Below are 13,482 nucleotides of genomic sequence, written 5' to 3' on the forward strand. Positions count from 1 at the left end.
ATGCTGTGGCTTTATGCTAAGTTCTACCACCTTTACTTCCTCTGTGAATAAGCAAAGTTTCCCGATCCAACAATATGTAAATTGCAACACGACTGCAGTTATTTACCTTTTTACGTGTCGTGTTTGCGATTTGCAATATGTTGGCTGCACCACCAACTCTTGCACCAAAAACACGTATCCGCAAGCATATCTCGGATGTACCCCACTTTTTATCCCGCAATGTGTCCACTGTTTCCAAACATTGTGCGGAATGTCATGCAGGTGATACATCCGTGTTATGCCTGCAAGGAATAGAGAGGGTTAATATGCCCACTAGAGGGGGCAATCTGAGGCAAAAAATACTGGATCGGGAGATCTTTTGGATCTTGAAGCTGGAAACTCGTTTTCCGGCAGGTCTGGACAGGAGGCTAGATATGATCCTGCATTACTGACAGCCTTACAAATCAGTATGCTAATACCAATTAGATGATCCACCCTTGAACTTAAGCATGGTTCACACAGGCAGTGTTTTTCTGTTGCGGTTTTCATGCATTTTTTCATTTTCTTTTTTCACTTTTATGTGTTCCTTTTAGACCTTTGTTACATTTTAAATTATATGGCTATTTTTGAACTTTTTGTACTTTTTTTATTCTTATTTAGTTAGTTCAAATTTTAAATGTACTTATTTTATATTTTTTCTTCTTTTTGTGTGCATATTACAAATTAAAGTGGTTTTTATCAGGCAGCTCAGTACTATATAGATATATATCATTATATTGAATAGTATCTGACAACTCCATTTATGTTAGGTAGTACTATGTTGCCTTGGTTACCACAGACTTGTGCATATGGGTGTGACGGATCTGCTCATACAGGTTTGTGTGATGTCAGTTCCTTCTTCTCATATATAAAAGTGATCTTACCAAGTATGTACCTTGTATGACTAAGGCTTCTGTGTAAGGCCGAAACGCGTCACCTGTACTACGTTTTCTTTATTCCATATGGCATGTGAATAAACACCATATTCCTCGAGTTCCTGTGCTGGATCTTCATTTTTCTTTTCTAGAGCCCAGTACAGTATTATTATGCACTAATAGCAGGTAACAATGGCTTTAAGAGCTCAGCCTAAGTGGCCCCTATAAACTTTAGAGTTGCTGTACACCCCACTGCAGCAGTAGAATCACTGTGTATTACACCCAAAAGTGTACTTTCTCTTTCTCTCTCTCCCTTCCCTGTCAGTGCCTTTCTGCCGTGATTTGGGCTTGTGCTGAATCGCTACTGTCATGCAGTTTTTCTTTGCAACACACACACTGCTCTATCTCTCCCTGCAATGAAACACTCTGAAATAAAACGCTGGAATGGCTGGCCGCAAGATGGCTGCCGATTATATAGGGCTGTGACATCACAGGGGTGGCTGGCTGCTGATAGGCATGCTGCATGTGATTCAGGGTCATCTCGTCTTCCCAGAGTTCCTTGCCCCATGTCCTCAGAATTGGATCTGCCATTTTAGATGCCCTGGAGCCTGGACTGCTCCAGGGCACCGCTCGGATTCCACTGCCCCTTTTGTCCAATGGGAGGCACTTAAATGTGTTCTCCTGGAGATCCTTATTAAACACGGTTCTCAGCTGAAATGGGAAAAGGCCCAGGCTCTCAGTCGCACCTTGGCTAAAGTCTCATCACTTGAATTGGCACACAAGCGTTCACTCTCACTGCTGGTGTTGCGTGATCTGCAGCTTGCCAGATTGGAGGTAAAGCGTTTGCTGGAGGCATCTCGAGCCATTGGCTCCAGGTGGGTGGGAGTAAATTTTATGAATATGGATAAAAGAGTGGATGCATGCCTGCCAGGGCGCTGCGGACTAGTCTGGCGCAGACTCATATCACGAGCATTCGCAAGCCCTCAGGTTCTATGGCCCACACTATTGGAGATATTTTGCCCACTCTTCATGCCTTCTTCTCAGACTTATATAATCTCCCACCACCCCAGATCCACCGCCCTGCTTGTCCTCCCCCTTTCTCATGCTCCCTTCCGATGGGGTGGAGGCGCTGGATGCCCCCTTCTCCTCAGATGAGCTATCACGTGTTGTTAAAGATCTTCCTCGCAGAAAGAGCCCTGGACCTGATGGCTTTATGGCTACGTTTTACAAAACCTTGTTAGAGCCTCTGTCTCTGTCATGTTACAGGCCTTTAACTCGGTATCTCCTGTTAGTCCCATACCACCCACCGCTACTGTGACACACGTGGTGGTCATCCCCAGACCTGGTAAGGACCCTAGTTCTTATACTAGTTACCAGCCCATTACTGAACGTGGATCTAAAAATTTGCTCCAAATCGCTAGCCAACTGCTTGAGCACCGTTCTCCCTACCCTCATTCATCTGGATCAGGTGAGGTTTGTGCCGAGGAGGGAAGCCAGAGACAACACCATCTAAAGTTGGATCTTATGCATTATGCATGATCACACAAGATCCCTATGATGATCCTTTCTCTAGACACCGAAAAGGCCTTTGACCAAATCTACTGGTCTTCTCTGGCACGGACCTTATAGTCCATTGGGTTGGGGCCTAATTTTGTTGCTAAAGTATTGGTATTGTACCATTCCCCAGCGGCTCGCTTGAAAATGAATGGTTCCCTTTCCGACCCCTTCCCCATCCATAATGGCACTCGACAAGGTTGCCCCTTGTCTCCCCTTCTGTACGTCCTGGTGATGGATCATCTTCTGGCCAGTATTAGGGCAAACTCTGACATTTTACAGTTTGGCTGTTGGAGGTTATGAATATAAATGTTCTGCCTTTGCGGACTACCTTTTGGTCTTTTTTCACCGATCCGGCGACATCTCTCCCGTGCCTTATGGGGCGCCTTTCTGACTTTGGCAGGTGGTCCAACTTTAAAATAAAATTTTCTTAACCAGAGGCACTTAATGTTTCTTTACCTCGAAGTACAGTGGGCTCCCTTCAATCTGCCTTCCCGTTTGTCTGGCCCAACCGGGGACTCACTTATCTTGAAACCACAATTCCATATGATCTCTCCAGTCTGTTCTCCATAAATTTCTCCCCTTTATTGGAACACTTCGGGGTGGATCTCATGTCCTAGGACCACACAGAATTTTCATGGTTTGGCAGGATTAACATTCTGAAAATTACCCTGGTGCCCTGCCTGCTGTATCCTCTGCAAACTACAACATAAATAGAAAAACATAGCCGCACATCCACCATTTGTATCTTGATCTACTGCTTCTCAGCATAATTTAAAAAACTAACAGGTTTTTAGTATACATTTTGATCAAAAAGTACAAGCCCACTCGCCACGTCAAGGCAACCTAGTCAGAGTGGGTCCCTAACCTAACACTGGTGTAGCGCCAGGCGGCGACCACTACCTCCAAGACAATACCTTCCAAGGGGGAACGACCCAGTGGCCAGTGGCCAGGCAGCCCCACTAGTGCCCGACCAAGCCACTGGCTCTGGGCCACACCACTCCACAGACAAAGCAAAACAGAAACAATGGCCGCCACAGAGAACCACACCAGTGTGAAACCTACCATGTGCTCCATGTCAGGGGGCTGGGAGAATGTTAGGAAGAAACCCTTATGCATTCTCCTGCTAATAAACTTGGCTGCCTGGCCACTGAATCGTTCCCCTTGTGTGCATGGTGTCTCATCAATAGCAAAAACACAGCCTTAAAAAGGAAACTGACTTGAAAATATACCAAACATGTCTATATAACTCATGGCTAAATACTTAAAAAAGGTTAAAAAAAAAAAACACAAAGTATGGTACCAACATGCAAAATTGCTTTGCTGAGCCATGCGCCAATTCAGCAAATGAACCCAGTGTCTGTGTCTTCTCCAAAAAGTACCCTTTAAACTTAACCCCTTCAGGACGGAGCCCATTTTGGCCTTAAGGACCGGAGCGTTTTTTGCACATCTGACCACTGTCACTTTAAACATTAATAACTCTGGAATGCTTTTAGTTATCATTCTGATTCCGAGATTGTTTTTTCGTGACATATTCTACTTTAACATAGTGGTAAATTTTTGTCGATACTTGCATCCTTTTTTGGTGAAAAATCCGTAAATTTGATGAAAAATTTGAAAATTTAGCATTTTTCTAACTTTGAAGCTTTCTGCTTGTAAGGAAAATGGATATTACGAATACATTTTTTTTGGTTCACATATACAATATGTCTACTTTATATTTGCATCATAAAATTGATGAGTTTTTACTTTTGGAAGACACCAGAGGGCTTCAACGGTCAGCAGCAATTTTCCGATTTTTCACAAAATTTTCAAACTCAGTATTTTTCAGGGACCAGTTCAGGTTTGAAGTGGATTTGAAGGATCTTCATATTAGAAATACCCCATAAATGACCCCATTATAAAAACTACACCCCCCAAAGTATTCAAAATGACATTCAGTCAGCGTTTTAACCCTTTAGGTGTTTCACACGAATAGCAGCAAAGTGAAGGAGAAAATTCACAATCTTCATTTTTTACACTCACATGTTCTTGTAGACCCAATTTCTGAATTTTTACAAGGGGTAAAAGGACAAAATTTTTACTTGTATTTGTAGCCCAATTTCTCTCGAGTAAGCACATACCTCATATGTCTATGTAAAGTGTTCGGCGGGCGCAGTAGAGGGCTCAGAAGGGAAGGAGCGACAAGGGGATTTTGGAGAGTACGTTTTTCTGAAATGGTTTTTGGGGGGCATGTTACCTTTAGGAAGCCCTTATGGTGCCAGAACAGCAAAAAAAAACCACATGGCATACCATTTTGGAAACTAGACCCCTCGGGGAATGTAACATGGGATAAAGTGAACCTTAATACCCCACAGGTGTTTCACGACTTTTGCAAATGTAAAAAATAAATAAAAAATTTTACCTAAAATGCTTGTTTTCCCCCCAAAATTTTATTTTTAAAAAGGGTAATAGCAGAAAATACCCCTAAAAATTTGAAGCCCAATTTCTCCCGATTCAGAAAACACCCCATATGGGGGTGAAAAGTGCTCTGCTGGCGCACTACAGGTCTCAGAAGAGAAGGAGTCACATTTGGCTTTTTGAACGCAAATTTTGCTCTGGGGGCATGCCGCATTTAGGAAGCCCCTTTGGTGCCAGGACAGCAAAAAAAAAACCACATGGCATACCATTTTGGAAACTAGACCCCTCGGGGAACGTAACAAGGGGTTAAGTGAACCTTTATACCCCACAGGTGTTTCACGACTTTTGCATATGTAAAAATGTAATTTTTTTTTTTTACCTAAAATGCTTGTTTTCCCAAAAATTTTACATTTTTAAAAAGGGTAAAAGCAGAAAATACCCCCCAAAATTTGTAACACAATTTCTCCCGAGTACGGCGATACCCCATATGTGACCCTAAACTGTTGCCTTGAAATACGACAGGGCTCCAAAGTGAGAGCGCCATGCGCATTTGAGGCCTAAATTAGGGACTTGCATAGGGGTGGACATAGGGGTATTCTACGCCAGTGATTCCCAAACAGGGTGCCTCCAGCTGTTGCAAAACTCCCAGCATGCCTGGACAGTCAACGGCTGTCCGACAATACTGGGAGTTGTTTTGCAACAGCTGGAGGCTCCGTTCTGGAAACAGTGGTGTACCAGACGTTTTTCATTTTTATTGGGGAGGGGAGGGGGGCTGTGTAGGGGTATGTGTATATGTAGTGTTTTTTACTTTTTATTTTATTTTTTGTGTTAGTGTAGTGTAGTGTTTTTAGGGTACAGTCGCACGGGCGGGGGTTCACAGTAGTTTCTCGCTGGCAATTTGAGCTGCAGCAGAAAGTTTGCGGCAGCTCAAATTTGCAGCCAGATACTTACTGTAATCCTCCGCCCATGTGAGTGTACCCTGTACGTTCACATTGGGGGGGGGGGGGGGGACATCCAGCTGTTGCATAACTACAACTCCCAGCATGCCCGTTGGCTGTCGGTGACTGCTGAGAGTTGCAGTTTTGCAACAACTGTAGGCACACTGGTTATGTATCACTGAGTTTGTGACCTAACTCAGTGTTTCACAACCAGTGTGCCTCCAGCTGTTGCAAAACTACAATTCCCAGCATGTACGGTGCATGGTGTACGGTGACTGCTGAGAGTTGTAGTTTGCAACAGCTGGAGGCACACCGGTCGTGAAACACTGAGTTAGGTAAAAAAAAACTGAGTTTCACAACCAGTGTGCCTTCAGCTGTTGCAAAACTACAACTCTCAGCAGTCACCGACAGCCAACGGGCATGCTGGGAGTTGTAGTTATGCAACCAGCAGATGCACCACTACAACTCCCAGCATGCACTTTAGCTGTTTGTGCAAGCTGGGAGTTGTAGTTATACAACAGCTGAAGGTACACTTTTCCATAGAAAGAATGTGCCTCCAGCTGTTGCAAAACCATAAGTCCCAGCATGCCCATAAGGGAATGCTGGGAGTTGTGGTGGTCTGCCTCCTGCTGTTGCATAACTACAGCTCCCAGCATGCCCTTTTTGCATGCTGGGAGCTGTTGCTAAGCAACAGCAGGAGGCTGTCACTCACCTCCAACGATCCAGACGCTGCAGGTCAGTCCCGCCGCCGCAGCTGCTTCTGGGGCCCCGATCCCAACAGGGGCGCCGGGGATCGGGGTTCCCAGCACCGGGGGTCGTCTTCCCGCACCCGCTCACGTCCTCCAGAAGAGGGGCGGAGCGGGTGCGGGAGTGACACCCGCAGCAGGCGCCCTGATTGGTCGGCCGGTAATCCGGCCGACGAATCAGGGCGATCGTGAGGTGGCACCAGTGCCACCTCACCCCTGCAGGCTCTGGCTGTTCGGGGCCGTCAGAGACGGCCCCGAACAGCCAGTAATTCCGGGTCACCGGGTCACCGGAGACCCGATTGACCCGGAATCGCCGCAGATCGCTGGACTGAATTGTCCAGCGATCTGCGGCGATCGCCGACATGGGGGGGCATAATGACCCCCCTGGGCGATATGCCGGGATGCCTGCTGAACGATTTCAGCAGGCATCCGGCTCCGGTCCCCAACCGGCTAGCGGTGGGGGCCGGAATTCCCACGGGCGTATGGATACGCCCTCGGTCCTTAAGGACTCGGGATTCAGGGCGTATCCATACGCCCTATGTCCTGAAGAGGTTAAACAAAGATTTTTGTCATAACACAGTTTAACAACAACAACAACAAAAAACAAGGAAACCAAGAAAATGACATCAGGAGGGCGCAGATACGTTGCATTACTCCTAATTCATTTCATCTGTGTTAAAAACTCCATATGGAAAGACATGAAAGACAGGGAAACACAAGTTGCATTTCTAGTGACTTTTTTGGGGGTAAAAAGAAACACCAAAAAGTGGAAACCTAGTCATAGAATGTGATATTTAAAAATGAAGAAAATGGTTTTGGCATTAAGGCCCAAATTGATCAGCGGTTAACATTTCAACTACCGGAACACTTTGCATAAAAGGAATGCGGCTGATAAATAAGTACAGACTGTCCAGCTGTTAGGGTCTAGCTGTTGGCCAATTGCTTTCCTCTGTCCTTAACTACCCTAAGAACATTCATAGCTATTAGTAATATCCTGTGTTATATATACCTCAGCCCAGATAATCATCACAAAGCAATTCACCATGAGAAAATAAAATTGTTTTGCTCTCTGTTTAACACCAAAATATCCTCATGGAGATATTTTCCTAAATATCTTTTGAAATAAGGTTTCATTGTTTGCACTGTGCTTCCCAATGATGATATAGTAGTTCATTAGGCATAATGCACTGTAGAATCCATGGGTGATACAAAATGGTCTAATTACAATAAAGGTAATGTTATCATTGTAAGAGAGCCCATTCCTGCCCAATTATTCCTGCAGACGGAGTCTAGGTCTAGACATCCACAGCATGACTGATCTGGGATTTAGTTTCTATTTGCGGGTGATTTGAGTAGATAGTTTAGTAGATAGAGCTTCTTACCAAATTATTCTAATAATTTTAATGCAATAAATGTCAAAGTGTTGCTAGTTTTGTAACTGTTATTATGAATATAACTTACTACTTAATGAGAATATACCATTAGTAGATGTTAGAGATGAGAAACATTTCATGCAGAATGTTGGCACAATCTTCTGTTTGGACTGAATAAGTTCAAGGGAAACCTGGACCTCAGCAATAACCCCATAACTTTTATTGTCTATAACCCCTAAGTCACCTAGGAGTCTATTCAAGTACTTTTGAACTCTTAAGGTTAAGTTAACCCTTTCCGGACCAAGCTAATTTTTATTTTGGGGGTTTCGTTTTTTCATCCTCACCTTATAATAGCCATAACTCTTTTAATTTTCCATCCACAGACCCATATGGGCTTGTCTTTTGCATCACCAAATGTAATTTGTATTGGCATCACTCATTTTACCACCAAATCTACGGTAACACAAATAAAAAAAACTTATTTGTGGGGCAAAATTGAATTTTTTTTTTATTTTGCAACTTTTGGGGGCTTCCGTTTCTATGCTGTGAATATTTCCATAAAAGTGACATTATCTTTATTCCGTAGGTTCATCTGATTAAAGTGATACCCAATATATATAAGTTTTGTTTTATTTTACTACTTTTCAAAAAAATTATACCTTTTGTATAAAAATTAGTATGCCTAAAATTGTCCTTTTCTGACCCCTATAACTCTTTTTTTTCTGCAAACAGGGATGTATGAGGACTAATTTTTTGTGCCATGATTTATACAGTAGTTTGTATTGGTTGTATTTTTGTTTTCATGGAACCTTTTGATTGCATTTTATTTTTCTATATTTTTTTTCTAGTAAATGAAGTGACCAAATATACGCATTTTTGGACTTTGGTATTTTTTTACGTTTATGTAATTAACCGTGCAGATTAATTAATATTATATATTTAATAGTTTGGACATTTACGCACATGGCGAAACCACATATGTTTATGTTTATTTTTGTGTACATTATATTATTTGAAAAAAACAAAAAGGGGGTGATTCAAACTTTTATTAAAGGGGTACTCCGGTGCTTAGACATCTTATCCCCTATCCAAAGGATAAGGGACAAGATGCCTGATCGCGGGAGTCCCGCCGCTGGGGACCCCCGTGATCTTGCACGCGGCACCCCGTTTGTAATCAGTCCCCGGAGCGTGTTCGCTCCGGGTCTGATTACCGGCGACTACAGGGCGGGCGGAGTGTGACGTCACTCCTCCGCCCCGTGGGACGTCACGCTCCGCCCCCCAAAATGCAAGCCTACGGGAGGGGGCGTGATAGCTGTCATGCCCCCTCCCATAGACTTGCATTGAGGGGCGGAGAGTGACATTACACGGCGGCGGAGGCGTGACATCACACACCGCCCGCCCTGTAGTCCGCTCCGGGGACTGATTACAAATGGGGTGCGGCGTGCAAGATCAAGGGGGTCCCCAGTGGCGGGACTCCCACGATCAGTCATCTTATCCCCTATCCTTTGGATAGGGGATAAGATGTCTAAGCACCGCAGTACCCCTTTTAAGAAGAGGGTAATTCATATTAAAGGGGTATTCCAGGAAAAACCTTTTTTTTTATATATATATCAACTGGCTCCAGAATGTTAAACAGATTTGTAAATTACTTCTATTAGAAAAATCTTAATCCCTCCAGTAATTATCAGCTGCTGAAGTTGAGTTGTTCTTTTCTGTCTAGCAACAGTGCTCTCTGCTAACATCTCTGCTTGTCTCGGGAACTGCACAGAGTAGAAGAGGTTTGCTATGGGGATTTGCTTCTACTCTGGACAGTTCCTGAGACAGGTGTCATCAGAGAGCACTTAGACAGAAAGATTAAGATTTTTTTATAGAAGTAATTTACAAATCTATTAAACTTTCTGGAGCCAGTTGATATATCTAAAAAAGTTTTTTCCTGGATAACCCCTTTAACTTCTTTATTTGTTTCCCCACATAGTGGACTACTACATGCAATTGTTACATAGCATACACTGTTCCTATGCTTTCTGGTGCAAAGGAGCATCATCGGACGCGAGGAGCCAGGTAAGGGACCTTTCTCCGTCTTCTTAGCTGATTGGGACCCGACGATTTTGTCACAGTGGTCCCGATCAGCCCACTGAGCTGGTCAGGAACCAAAATTACCAGATTTATACAACTTTGATCCCAGTGTCCAATGGGTTAATGCCAGATATCAGCCCGATCGGCAATGTCTGGCATGAGTAGTGGGTCCTGGTTGCTCAGCTGCTGAGCTCGGATCATACATCTGGAGCGGATGCAGGATGCACACTTACATTTATATGCGGGAAGTGAATTTTAAATTAAAAAAGGTTCATAAATGATTCCTTTTTGTTGGCAGATACCTGCTGGTATTCATACGCACACGGAGGTATTGGAAGAAGCAATGGAATTTACCAAACGGCCCAAAAAATTACCCTCCTTAGGAGTAGCAACATGTTTTGGTTCTGGTCCCCTCTGCACCTGTTCCCCTTCTTCCTGTGCTTCTATGCCTATGTTATGCTATGTGTTGTATATAAAATGTGCTATAGCTTTAAAGGGGTACTGTGCCCCTAGACATCTCATCCCCTATCCAAAGGATAGGGGATAAGATGTCTGATCGCGGGAGTCCCGCCGCTGGGGACCCCCAGGATCCCGGCTGCAGCACCCCGCTGTCATTAACTTGCTCTGTGTGTAATGACAGGCAATACAGGGACCGGAGCATCGTGACGTCACGGCCCACCTTCTTAACAAGTCTACGGGAGGGGGAGTGGTGACCATCACGCCCCCTCCCAAAGACTTGCATTAAGGGGGCGGTCCTTGACATCACGAGGGGCAGAGCCGTGACATCACAATGCTCCGGCTCCTGTATTGCCCGTCATTACGCACAGAGCGAGTTTGCTCTGTGCCGTAATGACGGCGGGGTGCTGCAGCCAAGATCCCAGGGTCCCCAGCAGTAGGACTCCCGCGATCAGGTATCTTATCCTCTATCCTTTGGATAGGGAATAAGAGGTCTAGGGGTGGAGTACCCCTTTAAGAACAGTTGACATGTGATTAACCTGTTGTCATGTGATTGTAACCCAGTGAGATATCAGTGACAATCTAACCTAAGGTAACCTACAGGACCCCTCCTAGTCTTCCCATATGAGCCCTGGGTGGAGCTAGCTCACTCTCTTACTCTCTTCCTGCTTAGCTGAGTTGCAGTGAGGTCAAGTCCTGTTAGAGTGTGTCTGGAGTCCAGAGGAGGCCTAAAGTCAGTCAAGCAGCTATGGATTCTCAAGTCCATTGCCCCACAGGTCAAGACAAAGCCTGGTAAGCTACAGAAGGGGTGAAGTCTCTAAGGTCTCTGAAGTCCAATTGCCCATAGCAACCAATCAGATCGCTTCTTTCATTCTTCACAGGCCTTCCAAAAAATGAAAGAAGCAAGCTGATTGGTTACTATAGGCAACTCAGCAACTTTTACTCTGGACACGTTTTGATAAATCTCAAAGGAAATAAAAAAAACTTTGAGATTTTGGACTGACTGAAGCCAAACCACAGCTCCCTCACTTCCCATGAAACTTTACATTCAGTATTTTTCTGCAGTTACTGGTTTCTGGAACACCACCTTTTACAGGGACCTCATTGAAGACTACCTGATTTACTGACCCTTATTGGTTCTAGCATTCGCTTAGGTGACATGAGAGCTTCTTTGGATGTTCGTATCCCCTCGGGCTCAATCACACTTAAAGGGGTACTCCGGTGGCCAATGTGTTTTTTCAGTTTCTACTTACACTTGCAGGTGAGTTTTCTTCTTATTTCTGGTCTCGTGGTTGCTCTTTGTTTGTCTTTCTTTTCCTTTCTTTGCACAAGTGTGTCCATGTAGTGTAGCATCTATTTCCGTTTTTCCTTTGTTTTAGAAACTACAGCTCCCAGCATGCCTTGTAGCCTGCCCAACTTGTTTTGTGTTGCCGCCCACAAACTTTTTTTTTTCTTTCCCCTTTAGCACTCCCTTTCCCCGCCCTGCTCATTAGTATACTCATTCCACCCACTGTCACCCCACAGTCCCCACATCAGGGAATTAATGAATTATCAGGGGGGGGGAACTGATCTTATGTGAACCGCAGGCACTGCTCGAGCCGGCCGTTTCCTTACATGTCAGTGTGCTCAGCCTATCACCAGCGGAGGCAGACATCGCTGCGGCCCGTGATAGGCTGAGCGCATTGTCATGTAAGGAGCCGTCCGGTTATAGGCTGACGGATGTGTGACGTTCCCGTGACCGTGAGGCCGTTACCGTAGCAACGGGGGAATGCTGGAAGGTGAGTCAAAGTTTATTTTGTTTATTTTTGCAGCCAGGCACAGGAATATGGAAAATTTAGCAGTACAGATGTCCTTTTACCCTTGCGGGAATATCGCTTTGGGGGGGGGTGAGAGGGGGTGGAAGGGCAGGAAGCCGAGCAGCGCCCGCGGGTCACAAATGCTTAGTTCCCTAATGTGGGGACAGCGCTGCGGCTGACAATTCATTGGGGGTAAGAAGGAGAGCGGCGCCCGCGGGTCCCCTAATGTGGGGACTGCGCGCTGCTGCTGACAATTCATTCCCTGATGTGGGGACTGCAGGTGAGAAGCTGACAATGCGCCAGCGGGGGGGGAATCATGATAGCCGATACCCCTGATTCACCCCCCCCCCCCCCCCGGCGCACGGTCCTCATGGCGGGGAACGGGTTACGTACATTGTGAGCCAGGTGTAGGGCTGGCTGACAGCGGGAGGAGACATCCATCCTCCCCAACAATACAATGAATATTCATTACAGAGGTGTGGAAATGGGGCGAAACCATTGCAGGAGAAGAAAAAACAGCAACACCTGCAGCAGTGACGTCTTGTCCACAACAGTGAACAAACATGGCCCCAGGTGTGGACAACAGTCAAAAGCAACCAGAAAAACTACTGAACTTCCATCACAGAAAAGAGGTCAGTAAAAAACATATATGCTGTGGACAGATGTATAACATGTGAATTACAAAAGTGCTAGACTCGCTACAAACACGCTAGATAACCATAAAACTGTGGTACCGTAGTACTCCTTTAAGTTGAGAACCCCTGGTAAAACATGAAACTTTTTACATATATAACTGAACAGCATGAGTACATGTGGTAGCCCTTGGGTGGTGTATGGTAGTGGTGGTATGGTATAGATATATAAGGGGTTAATGTTTAACCTAGAAGAGTTAGTGACGCCAGGCTGAGGGCTGGTATGCTGAATCAGTGTTCCGGCCTATTGCCGCCCTTCCCAGTAACGATAGGTGCATAAAATAACTGAAGGTCCACAAGGAGATTTGAACTTGAACTTGAATAACGTTTACTGAAGTGCTTGCAATATTCACGGCACAGTAACAGTCTCGTACAAACAGTCCTTTGGTTACTTAGCGATTGGCAGTAGTTGCGGACCTTGAGCTAGACAATAAGTCTCGTAATTTAGGAAGAGAATTGCAGATCCGTCCGGATTTAGGGGAGGTATTAGGTCCGGAGATGCTGCAGAGTGTTTGGGAGGTGATACACTCTATAATTATTGTTCAGCCGTTGCCGCAA

At 45.0% G+C, this 13,482-nt stretch overlaps 1 protein-coding gene across 7 annotated transcripts in view; it reads left to right on the plus strand.

Moving 5' to 3' along the window:
- Positions 1 to 13,482, plus strand: part of OPTC (opticin) — a 90,834-nt gene that overhangs the window by 10,773 nt on the left and 66,579 nt on the right. The window contains exons 1-4 of one of the 7 annotated variants that reach the window (XM_056557832.1): positions 9,880 to 9,965; positions 11,110 to 11,228; positions 11,502 to 11,697; positions 12,707 to 12,864. The exons of 2 other annotated variants lie outside the window; for them this stretch is intronic. Coding sequence is in view for 2 of the 5 variants with exons in the window: in XM_056557828.1 (XP_056413803.1) it covers positions 9,880 to 9,965 (86 nt within the window). In the remaining 3 variants the exon portion in view is untranslated. Of the gene's footprint in view, positions 1 to 9,879; positions 9,966 to 11,109; positions 11,229 to 11,501; positions 11,698 to 12,706; positions 12,865 to 13,482 lie in introns of those variants that run through there. 4 more of the 7 variants (XM_056557833.1, XM_056557834.1, XM_056557830.1 and 1 more) reach the window with 4 other exon arrangements.

Source organism: Hyla sarda, chromosome 2 (assembly GCF_029499605.1).
Source record: "Hyla sarda isolate aHylSar1 chromosome 2, aHylSar1.hap1, whole genome shotgun sequence".
Classification (NCBI taxonomy): domain Eukaryota; kingdom Metazoa; phylum Chordata; class Amphibia; order Anura; family Hylidae; genus Hyla; species Hyla sarda.